This window comes from Zonotrichia leucophrys, chromosome 4A (genome assembly GCF_028769735.1).
Source record: "Zonotrichia leucophrys gambelii isolate GWCS_2022_RI chromosome 4A, RI_Zleu_2.0, whole genome shotgun sequence".
NCBI classification, from domain to species: domain Eukaryota; kingdom Metazoa; phylum Chordata; class Aves; order Passeriformes; family Passerellidae; genus Zonotrichia; species Zonotrichia leucophrys.
The window spans coordinates 1,480,382-1,501,372 of record NC_088174.1 but is presented as its reverse complement, the minus strand read 5'-3'; the positions used below and the strand labels follow the sequence as shown (position 1 = coordinate 1,501,372).

Here is a 20,991-nt window from a genome sequence, read left to right as displayed (position 1 = left end):
CAACTCGTGGTAACCTGGGAATTCGCTGTCAGCCTGAAATGTGGGAGTGGGGCAGGGGGAATCACGGTTTAGCTCTGTGCAGTCGTTCTCCCATCACGAATCCTATAATATCTCCCCTCAGCACTGTGCTGGCTGTCTCCAGCTAAGAGTTAAACTGAATTCTGACTCTACAGACAGAGATCTATAAAAGGGGGGTAGGACAGATGGAGGACCTTTATTCCTTCTGCAGCAGCCAGAAATGCTCGTTCCTACATTAAAATCACACACACACTCAGGGTTTATGGTCCAGGTGCCAGGTGCTGTATCCCAAACCCCAATCTCAGCTCCCAGAACCAGCAGGTACCCCAGAGAGGCATCACAACGCACACAGACCAGATACACTCAGCTGGAAAAAGCAAATGATTTTCCAGACAAAGACAAATATAGAAATGCTGCCAATGCATATGCATAATGCACTAAAATGTGCATCCGGGGGCTGAGCACGGCACCTTCCAGGAAAGCTGCGCCTCCGAACGCTCCCACACAGACACGAGGCCAACAGGCACCACACAGCACCTGGTCTGTTCCCCTGCAGCAAACGGGGAGAGCTGGGCAGCATTTCATGTCTAAACCTGGCCAACTTCATGCTTTAACCCCACCACCAAGGGCAGCCTGTCCTGCAGTGTCCTCCCTGGGGAAGGGCAGGGCCAGGGGGTGATGCTCCTGCCCCATCCTCCAAAAATTTGAGAGATCCCAGGGGAATGCCCCATGGCCTCTCCCTTTATTCAAATAAAGCCAGAGTGGACACCTCTGTCTCCTTTTTGGACATAAACTGGTGTTTGTGGATTAATTTTCGTAACAACACCAACACCAAACCCAGCTGTTCAATGCAAAGCTTGCCTCATTTTCTTTCTTTGCCAAGAGGGCTCCCTCAAAACCAGGAGGGTCCTGTATCCACCCCAAACACCAACAAAGGACAGACTGAGTCTTCACGGGGCTTCCCTTGATGGCCTCCACTCTGGTTTGTGCCAGACCAGCACTCAGCCAGCACCATCCTGCCCATTTCTTACCAGCTCTGGAGCACAGGCAGGCTGTGATGTGTTTGCAGATGCAGAGGCTGGGCTGTGTTGAGCAGCATTAGAAACAAGAACAGTTCAGGTTCCTTATGTGCTTTATTTTGGGTGATAAGTGCCAGCCAGAGGCTCCCTCCTGCTCCGTCCAGGCAGGGACTTTCTCATTCAGGAGGGCAGTGAAAAGCCCTTTTTCACCTGTAAAATCACAGGAGGCTCCTTTAAAGCTGCCCCAGGCTGTCCTGTTAGCACACAGGCCAGGCTGGATCCAGGTGATGGGTCTGCCTCACCTCCAGCTTCCAAACCTGCATTTTCTATCAAGGATCCATTTTTAGGATAGCCAGTCTGTCTGATGTAATTTTAGACTAATCAGAATAGCAAACATAGAATGATTTGGGCTGGAAGGGACCTCGGAGATTGTTTTGTTCCAACACGTAATAGATGTGGAATATTTATTATTATTGCTACCATCCTTTCCCAAAACAACACAGGCAATTTTCCAAACCATAAACCTGAACTTACAAAAACAGCCAGGAAATTCCAGTTTCAATCTCAGAAGCAGCAACGACTTCCCCACAACATACAACCAGCCTGAATTCAGAGGGGTTTTACGGCCACTTTATCTTTTCCTCTAAACTGCAGTGAGCGCAGAGGGAGCCTGGGTGTGGAGCCCAGAGGAAATGTGAGAAGCAGCCCGGTGAGGATGTTCTGCTGGTTCCCACTTCCCCAGGGCCTGGGGACCCTCAGCAGGCACAGCCCATCCCTGGCTCTGCCTCCTGGGAATGCCAGCGAGGTTTCAAGGGAGAAGCCCTGCAGGGAGCCAGGGGAGCCAGAGCAGGGCAGGGGGAGCAGCAGAGGCTGGGAACCCTCCAGAACAAAGGTGCACACCTCACACATGCTCACTGAGCACTTCCGGAGCCCAACGGGAGGGATTCACTGCCAGCACCGAGCCTGGCAGCGCTGGGCTGGCATTCTGCGAGAGCTGAGCCACTCAGAGCGCGGGGGAGGGCACGGATTACAACAGAGCCATAGAACCACAGAGCCAGCCCCGCCTGGGCTGCCGGCCCCAAACCCCACCACGGGAGCCTGTGGGGACCCCACTGCTGTGCTGCCTGCCCTGGGGAGCCCGGGGATGCTGCAGCCCAGGGATGCTGCACCCGGGGGATGCAGCACCCGAGAGGCTCAGCCACAGCACCCCCTTCCCCAGGTCCAACACCCCCTAAAAGACCAGGCAGGAAAGCCCCGGGTGCCTCCCCTCACCCAGGGGCAGTTTGGAGCTCCAAAGGAGGGTCTGTGTGTGTAACAGCAGCACAAACAGATTTACTGCAGAGAAGCTTCTATTTAAATGATATTCGCAGAATTCCCAACAGTACTTGCTGCTTTATATAATTTCCCATGCCTTCTGCGTGCACTAAATGTTAATTTTACTACGAAAATGGATGATACCTTCTCTTAGAAGCCTTCCTGATAAAGCACACCTACACAGCAGGGGTTTATATAAAACCACGGTGAAGTTGAACTTCATAGAATTCTTTCTGGGAAGTTTGGTCTAAGGTTCTGTATAGAGCGAAAGGAGGAAGATTTGTATCAGTTACATAAACCACACATCCCTCAGCGCACAGAACACGCTGCAGGAGCTTTGGGAACACGGTTTGTGATGCAGGACCAGCCAGGGCTTGTGCTGGACCAGAAGGGAGGGCGGAATTTCAGCACCTCTGCGAGGGACAGCAGCGGGGAAGGAGCCGGGGCTCCGCTCACATCGCACCCATCCCGCTTTGTACCCGCACCCATCTGATGGACACGGGTACAGGGCAGGCAGTTCTGGACACCCCAGTAACAAACAGGGGGCCCTACACTGGCATTAATTACAATACAGAAATTCTGCAAGCCAAGGAAGCGGATGATGCCAAATCCTCCCGTGCGGAACGCGCCGGGCTCAGCCTTGTGACCACGTCTCCCTCCAATGGATGTCTCCAGTAATCAGCACATCCCTCTCCTTGCAGCTCGGCAAACACAGCAGCCAGGGTCTGGGGCTGCAATGCTGATAGATCCTGCACTCCCCGAGCAAGGACAGCCCCCAGGTCCCCACACCATGAGGGGACACTGCAGGGGCTGGGGCTGTGCACGGTGTCAGCTCCAATTCCCTGTCCTGATGTCAATCCCTGTGCAGAGTAACAGCCTTCACTGTGGGACAGGCAGAGTGGAGTAACTTATTTTAGATGCCTCACCTTGGAACAGGAAACTCAGGCTAAAGATTGTGTCACAATTACAAAGGAAGATCATGTTTTCATTATGTTGTGTTTGCTACTGTTAAAACTAACTGAAGCCTGACATGAAGAAACGTAAAACCACACACACAAAATAAATCAGATAGACTCCTCAGAGGCAGTCTGGAGAGTTAGATGCTCCTGCGGCAGGGGCTTGTACCCTGCTGGGTTTCCTTTAGACTGGCTAGGGCTCTAGTCCATCATGAACAATTCCAGTTGACTGTGAGGAGCAGAGTCCTGTCCCAACACACCAGCTCCACCTTCTATTAACTGGGAAAATGAGCCACTAAACTCTTAAGCTTAATTAACCAGAGAATTCTGGCCATGCCACTGTAGAAGTGGTGTGGCAGGGCCCTGGGATGGGACAGGAGGAGCCCAAATCTGCTGCCCTCTGCCCAAAGGAGCTGGGTCTCAGTGAACTGGGGGAAATTTCACACAAAGCAGTGTGGCTCATGATTCTGAGCAGGAATAAAACTGGTCTGGATGGATGAAATCCATGGCCAAGGGGAAACCACTGCTGGTGGCTGTCAGCCCCAAACTGCTTCAGCTCCTTTGTACTCCCACCTGGAGCACAAGCCCCACCCCAGAGCTTTGGGGCACCATGAGGGAAGTTTAAACTTCCCAGCTGAATTAATCCTGCCCCCAAGAAGGAAGAGGCAGCCGTGGTACCCAGGGGTGTGGAGCACCTTCTCCTCCATTCCCAGGGATGTGGGAGCACCTGCTCCTCCATTCCCAGGGATGTGGAGCACCTGCTCCTCCATTCCCAGGGATGTGGAGCATGTTCTCCTCCATTCCCAGGGATGTGGAGCATGTTCTCCTCCATTCCCAGGGATGTGGAGCATGTTCTCCTCCATTCCCAGGGATGTGGGGCACCTTCTCCTCCATTCCCAGGGATGTGGAGCACCTGCTCCTCCATTCCCAGGGGTGTGTGAGCACCTCCTCCTCCATTCCCAGGGATGATACCCAGGGATGATTCCCAGGGATGGTACCCAGGGATGTGTGAGCACTTCCTCCTCCATTCCCAGGGATGTGGAGCACCTGCTCCTCCATTCCCAGGAATGTGGAGCATCTGCTCCTCCATTCCCAGGGATGTGGAGCACCTGCTCCTCCATTCCCCGTGTCCCACATGGGTGCTCCCAAACGCTGCTGTAACACTGGACACCAGGGGGTGACTCACAGACTCCAGTAGAGATTATAAGAAAACCATTAAATTTATTTTTTTTTCCTAAATCTAGGCAGGAATTAAGCTCAGGGTTTCAGAGATTAAAGGCCAGTGAGATTAGGATTTGCTGTTTCCAAAAAGGAGGATTTCCTTAAGCTGGGAGTTGCCTCTTTTTCCTTTCTCTTCCCAGAATGCCTGACAGAGCCCTCTTTCCATGCTGGGCCAGATGGGAGGCACCAGCCTGAGAGCTGCAGAGCTGCAGCAAAGGCAGATTTTTTTCCTCAGGAATCTCCATAATCTTTTATGTGTATGAAATAGCTTCATGGGAAGCTTTAAAAATCCCCAAACGCCTAAAAGTCCTTACCCAAACTGCAATATGGAGGAATACTTGTAGAGACTTGGACTTGGGCCTGATTTTGGCTGTGAAAAATCAACTTTCCAGTCACCCACAGTTCCTTGCCTGCCCACTCCATCCCTCAAATGGAAAGTTTCCTCACTGTCCACATGAACTTGGCACTTTTTTCCAGTAATTCCCTCTTCCTAAAGGACTGCAGAAGTTGAGAGACAGCAAAGCAGCAAAGTGGGAGAGAAAGTGGATGTGAGAGAGAGCAGGGAAGGACCACATGAAGCAAGATGCCTGGAGTGCTGGAAAGAGAAGAAATTCAGTTCCTAAGCCCACTTCTGCAATGTTTAGATCACACAGGGCACTGCTGGAGGTTGAACTCAGCTGCACCTGCATGACCACCTGGCCAAGAGCTGCACAAAAAGCTTCCCAAAAAGCTCAGAGGCCATGGGGAAGGACCTGAGCATCTCCAAGCCACTGCTCCAAGCATTCAGTGAAAAAACCCACAGAAATTGCACCCAAAGATGGGCAGCAGCTGAGCCACAGCAGCAGGGGCCCCATGGAATCAGTGCCACAGCTGGGACACTACCCAGACCATGCTGAAATGGCACAGAGAGCCTGTCAGGGGGGGCTGAGTCCATTGTGCTCCTCTGGATTGCACTGAGAACAACAGATCTTCTATTTTTAAGTTGACTTGAACTTAAAGCATTAAGACAGGCTAAAATCTCCTGCCCCTGGCAATGGTGGTGGAGTGCTTTCTGCTCTCTTTGCATCTACTGCACACTCCAGCCTGCACTCCAGAAGCATCTTCAGATTCCCAGTGGTGAAAAAGAAAATAAAACCCCCTCAAATCCTGCAGAAATCGGATGTGGTAACACCAATTACCCTGGTCACAGAGAAAGACTTCAGGGGCTGAGCAAGTTCTGTTTAAAAGGACCCATCCAATTCTGATGCTCAACCTTATGTAAGCTCTCCTTGTCTGAAAAAAACCTCAGCCTCTGGCCTAAAGGAACACAGAGACCTTTATTCCTTAATTTCATTTCTCAACTTTTGGGCTCACTGTTGAGCCTGGAAAAAGGTGAAGAAAGCAAAGCCCAAAGTGCAGAAAAATGCAAGCCAGGTCCCTTCCTTGGGGGAAGACAAGTGCTCCCTGCAGGCACTCTGACATTAAACTGCAGAATCTTCACATCAGCACATGTCTGGGCAAAGTGCTGTGTGAAAAATAAATTATTACATGCTAGAAACTAAATTCTGAATTCTGAATTCAGGGTCAGTATCACCCAGAGAAATTCAGCTGCAGAGGCACAGGGAAACTCTTTGGCATGAAAATCAAAGGGTGCATTTCAGCACCTGCAAGGGAATGAGGAGGAAAAGCAGTCGGCCAGAGCTCCCTGCAGCCTCCTCACCCCCCTCCTGTGACACTTGGCTCTGGCTTCCCTGGGCTTCTCCTCGTCAAGACACTGAGAAAAGGAAAAACCATCTCATTAAGAAGCTGACCCATGGGTCTCATGTTCTTCACACAAATTAACCCAGAGAATTGGATGTGGTTCATAGAAATCCTTTTCTCCCCCTCTCTCTGCCTCCCAAAAAAAGGAGAGGGAACAGCCTATTGAATCTGGCACTCTTTTAATGAAGAAAACACTGCAAGCCAACCTAATGAAGTAGGAATTCCAGATGGATGGCAGTAGGTGTATGAATAGAACATAGTGCACTCATTTTTATCAGCAATATCAGCATTAAAAAAGAACTTTAGAGCCTTTCTCTACTTTTTTTTCCTTTCTCCCAGCAAGGCAGGTGAATGCCACGAGGCTCCATTCCCTCTCCCAGCTCAGTGGGATTCCTTGCAGTGACTGAGCACAGGCTGCTGCCTTCCAGGAACGGGCAGCACTGCCCTCCTGCAGTTTGTGACAATGTGTGACAGCCCAGGGGACAGTGGCTGTGCCAGAGGGACCCTGCCTGTGAGGGATCACAGGGACAATGCCCCTGTGTGGGACACGGGAAGGCACCTGGTGCTATGCTGGCACAAGCAGCACATTGGGCAGTTCTGTGCTGGGGATCAGCAGCACTAAGGGGAAAATCCAGGGGGATGGAGCTGAGGTTTGTTGTCTGCCTGGAACAGGGCCCTGCAGGAGTGGTGAGAGCCTCAGGTGCTGCTCAAACAACCTGGCAGAGCAGGTGTGGTGCCATTCACTGCGTGCCCAGCGTTATCCTGGGTCACACCCAAGGAATTCTGCAGCGTGGCAGAACGGGGAGGAAGGGGCTGGGATCCCCTCTGAACACACTTCTGTACAAGAGCACAACTCCTTGGCTTCACTGGGAGTCACCTGAGCTCCAAACAAGGAATCCTTTACTTCTCATCCACACTAAGCTGGAGATGGCCCAGCCTGAGCCTGCACTCCTGCCTTTCCCAGACACAGCACTCGGTCAGTCCCTACCAACACCTCTCCTCTCCCTGCCCATATTACATAATAAGCATCTTTATTTTTTTTTTCATAAGTTGTCTTTTCATAACAATAGAAACTATTGGAGCCCGAGATAACTTGATGAATTTTTCCTATTATCTAAGAGCTTAGTCACTCAGGGAATTAGTCATGTTCAAAATAACAGCCAGGCTCAAAGAGATTCAGAGCAACCATTCCAGAGCAGAAGCAGCTAATGTCATAAATACATTAAGATGTCAGCTTGAAGCATTTCAGAGATTTTTCAAGAAGTGTTCAAAAAAGAAAAACTCTTTGATGAGATACAAGGAAATCAGGTTCTCAGCAGTTAAAAACCGTTGTGCTTTGCAAAGGCTGCGGTGCTCAAACACAAACCCTGAGCAGGAGGGACAGATGGACATGGTGACCACATGGGGTGTGTGGCTTCCCAGCAAGCACAGCCTGCTCAGAGCTCCACAAAATCCTGCTTCCTATGCCTATGGCACCCTCCCAGGGTTTTCCAGACATCCCTGATGTATGTCAAGAGACACAGGAGTTACTGTGTGTCCCTTATCCAGCAGGTGGGAACCCCATGGAAACGGAGCCAGGCCTCCTCCCAGCCCCTCCTGGGACTGACACAAGGACAATCATCAGCACGGAGCAAGGATTTATCGAACATTTTTATTTACCACAGCATCAGCTCCTTCTTAACCTGGATATTTGGGAGAGCAGCACCAGCAGGAGGCTGGAACTGAAAGGTTAAAGCAGCCCCGAAGTGAGAGAGAAATGGAAAAGTAAACAGCAACTATGTAAGGAAAAATCCCACAAAGAAATGCATTGGGGGGATGGACCTGGGGCTTTGGGGGCTCCATGGCCCTGCAGCACCCACAGAATTCTCCACTGCATGCAGAGCTCAGGCAAGCCAAGCAGCAACCTCCAGTGACAGGAGACCGGAATGAACAGGAACAAACTTCCAAATGTCCCACTCTGCTGGAAAATCCCTTTCTGCTGAGGCCACAGGGCATGGAGAGCAGGCAGCATCCTCTGCAGGACACCCACAGCACTCAGGAGCTTCCTGGGACTGCTCCAGCAGCAGCCAGCCCTCCCTGCTCCCTTTGATCTCTGCAGGAAAACTGCTCTGGGCCTCTTCAGTCCCATTCTTCCCTAAGGCCTGGATATCACAAGCTCCTCTTTCCACCCTGCCCTGGCCTGGCAGCTCTCCACCAGCTGCTTTTGCTTATCCAAACTTTCAAAACTGAAAGTCAAACCCAAACTGCTTTTTTCTACTTCTCTTTTCCAGACTTCACATTGAGATTTTTAGGATTGTGGAGTGCAAAGAGTACTTTGGGTTTCCAATACCCTGTGATTTTCAGACTGATAAGTGAGGAAAAATGCTGCTGACCTGCCCCACTCAGAGGCATCTCCACCACTTGCAGCTTTTGGCCCTTTGATTCACTGAATTAATTTTCACCATATTTTAGGCTGTGATGATTTACAAGAGTTTACTTTTTTCTTATGAAAGAAATAGAAAATATTGACAGCAGCTTGATTTTAAGTATTTCAACAACAGGCAGTGTAAAACTATCACTATTTATGGCTGTGAAAGAAAAAAGCTGGGACTGCACCTATTGCAGGTGATGGCTGCACTCACCTGGACTGTCACAGACACAACATTAAACCCAAAAGGAGACCCTTTGTGAGGAAATACCATGGAATATTCACACTTGTGTTACTTGCAATACAGTCAAAGACTTGGGAAAAAACTCTGCCCTTGTCAGATAAAAAACTATTCCAGAAGAGGCTGAATTTTGTCCTGATTTAATCCAACTCATTTGATTACCATGCTGGATCAATACCCTCTGAAGAATGCCAGACCAAATAATCATTGCACTCACACACTGCTCAGATGTGCAGATTGATTCTCATCACTACCAATGACAATTAGTTGCATTTTTCTAGATTAGGAACAGATACTAGAGAGTTTAGCAACGTGGTACCAGTGAAGCATGGAAAACACCCCCGTGGGATGCCAGCATAATTGGCAAAAGATTAATTGTTTAAAAAATGGGAAGCAGCACATGCAAAGGAGGGAAAAAAGAAGCTCCAACAGCTTAATATTATGGAATAATAGCATGGGTTTAGGGGCTGATTTGGAAAAAAAACACCTGCCACAAGAACAAAAGGTACTATCACTTGTAAAGCATTAGTGACATGCTTCTTAAAGATGAGTAACTCTGAGTCTTGAACCCAAGCTGAGAACAATAGAAAACAGCATTTTGAATAAATCAGTGCTGTGCAGAATTTGGGAGAAACTAGGCTAAAATCCAGATTTTGACCAATGTGCCTGAGCAGAACGAAGTCCAGGGCTGCTGCCAGAATAAATGTGTATTGCTGGTCTTCAGCAGCACAGTGAAAATAATACTGGAGTAAAAAAGACAGCTGGAAAACCATAACAGAGACTCAGCGCCCATGGAAATGGGTCCAGTGATGCTCAGGATGAAAGGCTGAGGTTGTGCACTGCATGGGAGGCTGTGTGAACAGAGCAGCCAACCTTCACTCAGGAGCAGAGCTGGCTGATAGTTCCACAGTGCATTTTAGCCAGCAGACTGAGGTGATAATATTCCCACTCAATTACTGAAATGCAGCTACCCCTGGTGTGGAGTAACTCACTTGTTTAGCACAGTCCACCAAATGATCAACATCTGAAGTACTAAAATTTCAAATAACTTACCAGTGGGGACAGCAAGGAAAATGTGCATTGGAGGGAATACTGCTATCCACACTAGCACTTGGCCAGGACATCTGGACTGACACACCTTGTCTTGCTAAAGGAGCAGAACTTGTAGGGACCAAGTGTTGGCAGGACCTTGGCTTTAGGTGCTCCCAGCATCCCTGTGCCCCAAGGGCAGGAGCCCCTGACCCCTCGGGCCACCCATGCCCAGGGACACAGACTCCTCACCACCAGGGACTGCAAACACCTCCACTGGATTTATCTTATTTGGTTCAGTTTCACTTTGCTGCTTTGAAATAATTTTTTTCTTTTCAGATATCTGGAGATATGTGGAGTATCTCCAAACACTGCTGAGGCTGCTGAACTGCTGTATCAAATACAGAAACCACAGCTCTCTCTTTTATTTCTCCCTTGTTAGAAGGAGCAATATTGGGGAATTCCTGCTACAAAATCAACTAATGGAGTTTTACTTCCCCCAAAAAATATCTTCTATTACACCCTACAGTAACCACTGTAATTTCTCTCGAGAAGAAAGCAAAGATTAGACTAATGAGAACAGAATAACACAGCCGGCAGCACGGAAGGGATCTGGGAAGATGAGAGGGCAAGAAGGCGTCGAGTCCTGTGCTGGGGCAATTAGGAAAGCACTTTGTCCTGCAGCATGCCAGCCCCTCCCCAGCGGGGCTCAGCAGCCACCGGGGAGAAGGGGGAAAGGGAGGCGAGAGCCCCATCCGGCTTCACTTTTATCCCCGACACGGGGCGGGACAAGGAGGACAGAGGAAAGACTCCCATCCCTCCGGATGCTGAGAGGGTGGAAGGCGGCAGCAAACCCCCCGAGGTGCTGCTGGGTGCCAGACAAGCCTTAACCAGGACCCCAAACAAGCGCGTTGCGCTGCAGGCTGCTGCCCACACCGCACAGGGCACTGCCAGCACCGGCGGAGCCCTGCGGGAGCACAAACCCCCGGGCCGTGTGTGTGTGTGAGGAGCGGGGAGGGCATGGAGGGAACGGGCAGCGATTCCTCCCCAAGGCTCCCCGCAGGCAGCAGCATCTGCCCGTGCCCCCGGAGCCGGAACGCGGGGGCTGAGCCGGGTGACGCCAGCTCGGCCTAAGCCCTGAGCCCTGAGCCCTGTGCCCGAGCCGGGAGCAGCCCCAGGGATGGGGGAGCCGGAGCAGCCCTCAGGGATGGCCGAGCGGGAGCAGCCCTCAGGGATGGGGGAGCCGGAGCAGCCCTCAGGGATGGCCGAGCGGGAGCAGCCCTCAGGGATGGCCGAGCGGGAGCAGCCCTCAGGGATGGGGGAGCCGGAGCAGCCCTCAGGGATGGCCGGAGCTGGGAGCAGCCCTCAGGGATGGGGGAGCGGGAGCAGCCCTCAGGGATGGGGGAGCCGGGAGCAGCCCCAGGGATGGCCGAGGCGGGAGCAGCACCGAGAGAGCCGAGAAGGGCAAATCCAGCAGCACCTGCAAAGCGCAGCCCCGCACGGAGCCGTGCGGGAAATGCCAGTGCAAGGCGGGCTGGGGCGGGAGGAGCATCTCCGAACACCCGCATCGCTTCCCGGGGAAGTTTCTCACTGGGCTGGGGGAACTTCCCCGCTTTCCCCCGGCCACGCAGCCCTCGGAGCCGGCTGGGCTCGGCTCGGCTCGGCTCGCAGGGCGGCAGGAGCTGCCTTGGCGGCTGTGCCGAGCCGGAGGAGTGTCTGTGTCTGCCAGGCTGCTGCAGGCGCGCCCAGGCTCGGCACGCCGGGCTCCCCCCGCACCGCAACTCATCATCGGGCGGAGGGGCACGGTGACAGGTCCCGGCTGCCCCGGGCACAGCCAGCCCTGTGCCGGCACTCCTCTCCTCCAGTGCTCTCCCACCGCACACCCCACACGCCGGGGAACCGGGCAAACCCTCGGCTCCCCCCCCGAACCCACCGGCTCGCCCTACGGAACCCCCTCCCACGCCCCGAGGCATGCCCACCCTCCTTCCTTCCTTTCAATTCCTTCTTTTGCTCAGCAGTTTGGGAATGCAGAGTCTATAAAATGGCTACAGAGTGATCAATGGTTTCAAGGACAGGGAGTAAAGGAGGAGTCAGGAGATAGGACGGAGGTTCATTTCCCTGTCAAAGTACTGCAATAAGAGGAAAAGAGAAAGACATAGCTACCTGAACTCACCATTCCTGTTCCATCCCTTAGCCACTGCATCTTGCTTCTGATGATGTCCTTATTATCAGGGAGGGGAAGGAAAAAAAATCCCTACTGCCTGGCGAGAGCTGGCAGGAAAAAAAAGAAGCCCCCCACCCCCACCCTAGCCTGGAGCTTTCAGTCAGCCATCCCTCAGCCCGGCAATCCCGTGCCTGTCAGGAGCACGTTATTAGCAGCCTCCTCACTACCTGGGATTTGTGCTTATTTATTTCAGTCACGGACCGAGGGATTTGAGGGGAGGGGGATGTCCTTTTTCTTTTTCTTTTTTTTTTTTCCCTGCCGTGCTTTGAAACTCTGCAGGAGGGGAGGGGAGGGGAGTGGAAGGGAGGGGAGGGAGGGGGGAGCGATGCGAACTTGGGGAGGGTCCCCGCGGGCACCCCGCGCCCTCCTGCCGGGGCCGGTCACCCTCGCCCCCAGCGCTGCAGGACGCCGGCTCTGCAGAGCCAGCACATGCTCCACGCTCAGCAAGGGCTGGGGATTTTGCTGACGTTCAAAGGGCAGCAGGTTCTCATTCTGCTCTGCACATGAACAAGGATGAGTCCCCTTCCCACTGACAGCAAAGCTCCCGGCCCAGCCCAGCGCTGCACCTGCCCGGGGTGATCCTCCCTCAGCACCGGCGCCCTGCTCCCCTCTCCGTCTGTTCATCCCCTGCCTGCTGCCCCGGATTTCCCCCACTTTCTGGCCACAGCTGCACACTTAAGAAAGCAAACACACTCGCTAAGCGTTGCTCATCGATCCGGCCACCCACCACGTCGAGGGAGAGGAGCTGGCGGTGTCTGGCGCTGGTTAGAAGAGGCGGCGGCAGCATATGGGATGTGTAGAGCCAACTGGGAACGGGACTGAATCCTGGCGGATCCTCCAGCCGGGACACGCACGTCGACATGGTCCTGCCCATGCTGGGACAGCACACGGGGCTCCAGCACCTGGCCAAGGCCGCTCACGGCGCCGGTGGCGCAGCCCCCGCCGCCATCCCGGGGCTCGGTGCCCACAGGAAGGGGCAGCCCGCAGAAGGACTGACACACCCCTGAGGACAGGAAAATGCCCCACCAATATTCCCAAAATCCCCTCTTTGGCAGCTGAGTCCGCAGGGACAGGAGAGGGCAGGTAGGAACCCTGGAGACAACGTGGGGAATGGCCGGCAGCGTGCTCTGGGCACAGGCAGGACACTGGGGACACTGGACAGCCTGGATCCACGCACAGGATATGCTGTAAAATCTGTGCAGGAGCTCCAATCTCCTCACTTACAGCTGCAGAGGATTTAGGGTTGTGTTTGCAAGGGTTTTTTCTCCACGCCTCAAGGGCAGAAGGGCATTTGGATCTCCCGCTCCTGGCCTCTGGAGGAGTCAACATTTTTCCTGCAGCTGGAGATTTTGAGTCAGGGAACAACACGCAGCTCCTCGTGACTGCCACTTTCTGCTGGTCCTGTGCCACTCAGCAGGATCAGGGCTTAGGTGTCTTCACTTATTTATTGAAATGGGACAGACCAGAAGTGCAGGCAGGACTGAAGGATGCTGCCCAGCATCTCTGCACTGCTGAGGCCCCACACAGCCTGCTCCAGTTCCATCAAGCCATATCCCATCACCTCTTGCACAGGCACTGACAGCCATCATTATTCCCAGAGATAGCTGACAAAAGAAGGAGTCAGGAGGCAAATGCTTATAGATGTCCAAACTTTGGAATTCTGCCTAAGTTTCCAGTGACAGAAACACCAGGCAAGTTATTTACATCCACAGGAGGGCTCTGGTTGGAAAATCCCACCTCTGACAGCCACTCTGGAGTGTGTTGTCAATCCTCTCCTCTCTGGGGAGGGCCCCATCTCCTGCAGCAGGTGATGGCCACGGCTTTGTGCAGCCCTGGAATCCAGATCTCACAGGTACCTCACCTGTTCAGGGTGTCAGACACAGCCAGCACAGCCTCACCAACTGATTCAAAACCTGCAGGGCCTGGGAGGGCTGGGACAGCAGAACTGACTGACAGACTGACAGACAGACAGACACATCCTGAGTGGACACTGCTTCCCTCAGAAACTTGCACTGAAAACAGAGCAATGATCAGGTTATCTCTAAGTGAAGGGGAAATATTTTTTCTACCAGGAAATGTTAAATGAGATCTGCACTGTCACTACACACAGAGAGAATACAACAGTGACCATCTTAAGCACAAGATCAGCTTTAAACCATGCACTGCATCATCCCAGTAACTCCACTGACTTAGGCCAAAGTTGCACCCTGGCAGTGCCAAGGGAAGGGGATTTGTGTGGCACATCCCACCCTGCTGCTCTGCCTGGGAGTGTGGATCTGGAGGAAGAGAAAGACAATTTCTGTGGAGGACTGTTACACACTAACAGAATGATCCCAGTTTCTCTCCTCCTGCCAGCTGTTGACCAGGCCTGTCAATAGGGCTCATATTCCACTGTTTCACTGCCTATGCCTTGTTTACACCAAGCTGATTTGAGAAGCAAACCAAGAGTTGCCAGGTTAGTTCTTGCTCCCTGCAAAGGTGCTCAAAGGCAAGAATGCCCCAAGATCAGCCAAATCTCTGAATGGGCAGCAGGCTGCACACAATCCCACCCTGCCCAGAGCGCTGGGGCAGCCGTTCTCTCTGGCACAGGGAACCTCAGAGAGAACCCAGCTGCATTTCCCTGCCAAGAAAATGCACCTCTGCTGCCTCATTGTCAATGCAAAGTGCTCTGCAGGCAGCCAGCGGGCAGGGGACCAAGCCCAGAGTCCCTGCCAGAGCAGGGGGAGCAGGGAAAGCCACCTGTGAGCTTCTTCTGGGTCCTGTGCAGGGCCAGGAGCTGGGCTCTGATGATCCCTGTGGGCTCCTTCCAGCCCAGGATATTCAGTGACTCTCTGTTTTTCCACTTCCCCACACTGGAATAAAGCATCTTCCAGGGAAGGGCACTAGGTGCTGGCTCCTGTGCCAGGTGTGCCAGGGGATGCTGCAGCCCAGCACACCCCAGACATGGAATATTAGCAGGCACACCCTGAGCTGGGTGTGAGTCACAGAGCACTGTGGGACTGTGCCACGGGCACTGCTCTGCTAGGAAAACCCACAATGCCCAGAGGGAAACAGAGGCAGCTTCCAGTGTGTGCTGCTTGGGCACTGCAGGCCCCTGCCCTGGCATTTAGCCTGCAAACAAATGGGATTTCTACCACCTGTGTGAGCACATCCCACTGGGGAGGCAGGACCAGGCTTTGCTCAGGTGGTTTGTCTGGGGGATCACTCCAGAGGAAACCCCCAGGAAGAGCTCCAGGATTGCTCATCAATAACACAATGTCCCAGTCAGTCTCAGCAGAGCTGTGGTCTGGTCACAGCCTCCAAAATTTTCTCTCTCTCTCTCCAGAATAAGGACCAAAATCAGCCGGTGTGCCCCAGTCCAGTCTGGAGTCTCCTTGGGACTGCCAATGACACCAATAATGGGCAGGAACCTCCCAGGGGAGCAGAGGAGGGAAGGCAGGGAAGGAAGGGACAGTGAATACTTCTGCAGTAGGAGGAACAGCCTAAATTATCAGATTAATGCCACTTTTCCACGTGGAATTTATTTTCTCCTCATTCCCTGCAGCTGGAGAGCTACTCAAAAGCCAAGCTGAGTATGAGCAGGAGGACACAGTATCACATCACAGTGAAACAGCAAAATAACCTCCATCCTTGTGCCTCATCCAGCACATCTGGAGCCATGAATTTACCAACATTCCCACTGCAATCCAGTCTCCAATCCTATCCTCCCAGAAGCCACCCTGCTCTCCCACCATTAGTTACAGTATTGCAGGGCAGCTCTGGGAGCAGAGCCCTGGTTTGAGACACCCAGAACACAGCCCTGGGACCCCAAACATGAAGGTTCCTTTTCCTGCAGCCTGTGAGAGCAGCACTGCAGGAATTCACCTGCCTCTCCTCTTTTCTTCCTGCTATTGTGTTACCACATCACCACTGAAATCTCCTTCAGATCTTCAAGGCCTCCCTTCCTTAATCCCACCAGAAGAGTTTTGCTCTAAACCACTCCCTGCATGTGGGAACTTTTCCCAAAATGTTTTTTCCTCCATCCTTCTGTTGTTTTCATGAGGGGATTTCCCTTCTTTTGCGTTTCACCCTCTGCCTTCTCCCCCCAGCCACAATGCTGAATGGGACAACATCCCTCAGCCAGCAGCTCCCCACTGAAATTTCAGCTGGAATTTCCTCTCTGAGGCAGCAGAGGATGGCAGTGCCCTTTGGAGAGCCCTGCCACACGCTGGTATTTCACTGCTGCAGAAGGCAGATGTTCTTCATTCCATATCAGAGAGCACAAATATGTTCCTGCAGTCATTGTCTCTATTGAACTGCAAAGAACAGGCACCAAATCCTACAGGTTAATTAATGAGAAAGGAGGGGAATTTGTCTAACCTCTACTAGGAATTATCCAGCCTGGCTTTATAAACCAATCAGCCACGCTGCAGAGCTATGAAACACGTACCTTCCTGCAGGAAAAAAAGCCCAAACCCCATGGAATACTCTCATAATGGCCCAGTGCCTCCCTGATTAGCACAGCAATAACACAGTGCTTCGGGCTCTTGCAAAGTATTATTATTATTTATGGTACATTACAAGGGAGTTTGTTTGTTCTTTAATAGGAGATGACATATTCAGAAGCCCAGATCCGAGTGTCCTCCTGAACTAACTCTGACACAAAGATAGTTTCAGTCATAAATTATAGAATCATAGAACCACAGGACTGGAACAAGTGCCTGGAATGCTTTGCTCTGATGGATGTGATTGGGATCTGGCTGTTTACCACAGCAAGGAGAGACAGCATTACCTGAGAGAGAAGCAGGGGCTTCCCCTGCCTGCCAGGGGGACACAGTGGCCACTGGCAGGGACAGACAGGGCAGCCCAAAGCTGTTTCCCCCTGCTCCAAACCCCTTCTCCAGTCTGATCAGCTGCATGCACACTCTGTATGCTGGTACAAACTCCAGTTATTTCTAATTTAATGATGTGCGTTGGGCATTATTAATTAATTGCAGCATTTATATTTAGCAGTCACAGTGCAAACAGCCCCCATCTGACTGCAGGCAGAGGTGTGTGGCACACACAGCCTGCTCCATGGGGAAGGAGGGAGGGCATGGATTTGGCATGGATTGGGCATGGATTGGGCATGGCCACGTTCCCACAGACTCCCCTCCAAGGGCTTCTTGTGGGATTTTACCAACAAAATGCCAGCTTCAGTTTTGGAGAGGATCAAAACAAACTGGAACTTTTACAAAAGCCCTAGTGGGAAACCACAGTTTGGAATCCTGTTTGTAAAAAGCACATTTTTTATTAAGTAACATCTTCAGTTCACTGCCCACAGTCTGCCAGACACACAGAGGTTCCTCCCAGCCCTCTCCAGTCCATTCAGCCCTTGGGAAGGCAGGAAAACAAGCAAATCCTGGATCTGCCTCCTTCCAAAACATCTCCTTCAACATGGGCTGCATGTTGTTTACTATTCCTTCTCCTGTCACCCCCGCCTGACTGACAAGACTCCTCATGCCTCAACCCATTTGATTTGCTAATATCTCTCAACTTTTTCCATTTGCAAACCTCCCACCTCTGCTTTAATGAACCCAAGGAGTCTGTTGCCAAGGAACGCTCTCTGCTGCCATGCCCTCTGCTTTGGAGGTGAAAATTAACAGCCTGCAGACAAATTAAACTCCTTGGGTGATGAGGAAAGCACCCCAGTTCAGATCCCCAAGCCCAGTAAAGTCTCTCCAATGCATCCAAGTCTTCTTTATATCCATCTGTCACTAGCACTGCCCTAGTTCTGCTTATTTAGGGAAAATCCTATGGAGATTAAAAAAAGGAATAAAACTAAATTTGAAACTGAAAGGGCTTTACAAGCAGCACAATGCTTATATATAAATTCATTTCATTTGTCTACTAAGAGATCTGCAGCCAAAAAATATATATATTTTTTAAAGAAAACTAGAGCTTAGCATTGCTGTTGTGAGAAGATTGACGGGGAAACAATAAATGCTGCCCTGGGTCATGCATTTTGAGGTCACAAGGGACTGGCAAATCCATAAACCCTGAGGCTGTGCTCCTCCCTAGTGCCTGGAGGGACAGTCCATGCAGGAGCTCAGAGTGGAGCTTCCAGGGCCCTCAGCATGGCCCTGTCTCATGGCCTGGGGGCTCTCAGAGCCCTGCCCTCCTCCAAAACCAACAGCCAGACTCACACCAACAGCCAGACCCACACCAAGCTCCTGCCTGTCCCAAACCAACAGCCAGACTCACACTGAGCTCCTGCCTGTCCCAGACCAACAGCCAGACCCACAACCCAAACTCCTGCCTGTCCCAAACCAACAGCCAGACCCACAAGCCAAACTCCTGCCTGTCCCAAACCAACAGCCAGACCCAAAACCCAAACTCCTGCCTGTCCCAAACCAACAGCCAGACCCACACCAAGCTCCTGCCTGTCCCAAACCAACAGCCAGACCCAAAACCCAAACTCCTGCCTGTCCCAAACCAACAGCCAGACCCAAAACCCAAACCCCTGCCTGTCCGAGACCAACAGCCAGACTCACACTGAGCTCCTGCCTGTCCCAAACCAACAGCCAGAATCCCATTGAGTTCCTGCCTGTCCCAGACACACCAAACTCCTGCCTGTCCCAAACCAACAGCCAGACCCACACCAAGCTCCTGCCTGTCCCAAACCAACAGCCAGACCCACACCAAGCTTCTGCCTGTCCCAGACTAACAGCCAGACCCACACCAAGCTCCTGCCTGTCCCAAACCAACAGCCAGACCCACACCAAGCTCCTGCCTGTCCCAAACCAACAGCCAGACCCACAACCCAAACTCCTGCCTGTCCCAAACCAACAGCCAGACTCACACTGAGCTCCTGCCTGTCCCAAACCAACAGCCAGACCCACAACCCAAGCTCCTGCCTGTCCCAAACCAACAGCCAGACTCACATCAAGCTCCTGCCTGTCCCAAACCAACAGCCAGACCCAAAACCCAAACTCCTGCCTGTCCCAAACCAACAGCCAGACCCACACCAAGCTCCTGCCTGTCCCAAACCAACAGCCAGACTCACACTGAGCTCCTGCCCTCCTCCAAAACCAACAGCCAGACCCACACCAAGCTCCTGCCTGTCCCAAACCAACAGCCAGACCCAAAACCCAAGCTCCTGCCTGTCCCAGACCAACAGCCAGACTCACATCAAGCTCCTGCCTGTCCCAAACCAACAGCCAGACCCACACCAAGCTCCTGCCTGTCCCAGACCCACACTGAGCTCCTGCCTGTCCCCTCTCCCCACCCACAGCCCATGGGGATCTCACTGGAGCTCAGTGCTTTGGAGGAGGCAGCCCAGCCTGGTCCTACACCCACACAGGCACACAAAGCCCTGGACAGAACTGGTTTTCCTGCCATGGAAAGCACAGCAGTGAACTGGCACAGCCTGATCCAGGCATGGCACAGCTCCCACTCAAACCCATAGGATTCCTGCCTCCAAACCAACTCTACAGCTTGGTTCTCCAGCTGCAAAGCACAAGGCAAGGAGGTTGGTCCCCCAGGAGCTCTCCTCTCCAGCAGGCAGGTGAGGGTTTAACAAGCAGCTGGTATTTGTGGCCACAGTTGATTGGAATGCACGGAGCCATCGGAGAAGCCTCTCACATTCACTCAGCCCTCCTCCTGCTCTGTTATTTAATTCAAGCTGTGACCCCTGGCCCTGGATGCTGAGCTGCAGCAGCTCAGCTCCCAGCCCTGTTTTCATGGCCTCAGTCAGCCTGAGCTACCAGGACGTGTTGGGAGCCCCAGGGGTGAAGGGAGCAGCACACAGCAGAGCAGGGAGGGCTCCTGGAGCAGCCCAACCTCAGCTCTCCAAGTGGGGGCTGTCCAGTGATGGACACCCAGGACAATGAGGAGTGTTTTGAGCAGGATGAGGTACATTCAGTCCCTACATGTCCATTTTTCCAGCGTGCCTGGGTCAGGTCAATCTCAAGCTTTCTAGTGCCCTCCTGCACATTTATCTCCCTGCTCCCCTGTGCCAGCCCTCAGCTGTGCCAGCCAGGGCACATCTGGGCAAGACAAACAGGAGGGGAAAGGAGCAGCTGAGACCAGCCCCTGCCTCACCAGGAGAACTTCTTGAGCTGGGGCATCATCTGCATGGATGCTCCATCAGCCTAAGGAAACTTCTTTGCTGAGCCTCTCCATTAACTGGAACTATTCACTTTTAAGGCCAGGAACATTTCCCAAAGAAATGCTCTCTTTCAATACTTCAGGCTGCTAAAGCATCGAGAGGCTTGCCTTCTGAGAGAGCCTTGCCTTGAGTCACCCTCTGGAATCAAAAGCAAAGCAAAACAAAGAGATTTTCTCTTCCCCACTCACCATGTGAGGGATGTGAGTTCCCCTGATGCACTGCATACCCAGGGCTGTGGCTCTCCAAACCACTCAATGTGCTGCTTTCACTCCCAGCTACTTTTCCAGACCCCTCCAAATCCCACCACAGTCCCCTCCTCAGATTTCCACAGGTCCTCCCCACTGGGCTCAATCTGCAAAGGAAAGTTTCAGTCTTGCCTCACGTTTAAAAGAGGATAAAATTCACTTTCTGACACTGCCTTCTTAAAGCTCCCATCCCTACTCCCTCCCCTCAGCCCACAGCTCCTTGCTGGTGTCCTTTGAAATTGGTACAACTCCTTTGCCTACAACAATTACTGCCTGGATGCATTCATTGCAAAGGAAACCAGCTGCCTCTTGGGCCTGTTGGATTCCTGCAGAGGTGTCATGGTTTGACATCTTGTATTTCCCAAAAAAACTCACTTCCTTTTCAAACCAGGACAAGAGGGAACAGGCCATGGGCTCCAGGAGTCAGGAGATCCCAGCAGAAGGAATCA

General features: G+C 52.4%; 1 protein-coding gene across 10 annotated transcripts in view; it reads right to left on the bottom strand.

The window, feature by feature from the left end:
* ARHGEF9 (Cdc42 guanine nucleotide exchange factor 9) overlaps window positions 1-20,991 on the bottom strand; it is a 218,482-nt gene that overhangs the window by 124,368 nt on the left and 73,123 nt on the right. For 2 of the 10 annotated variants that reach the window (XM_064713023.1, XM_064713024.1), the window contains exon 1: window positions 12,119-12,355. The exons of 3 other annotated variants lie outside the window; for them this stretch is intronic. Coding sequence is in view for 3 of the 7 variants with exons in the window: in XM_064713024.1 (XP_064569094.1) it covers window positions 12,119-12,148 (30 nt within the window). In the remaining 4 variants the exon portion in view is untranslated. Of the gene's footprint in view, window positions 1-12,108; window positions 12,359-12,896; window positions 12,918-20,991 lie in introns of those variants that run through there. 5 more of the 10 variants (XM_064713013.1, XM_064713014.1, XM_064713015.1 and 2 more) reach the window with 4 other exon arrangements.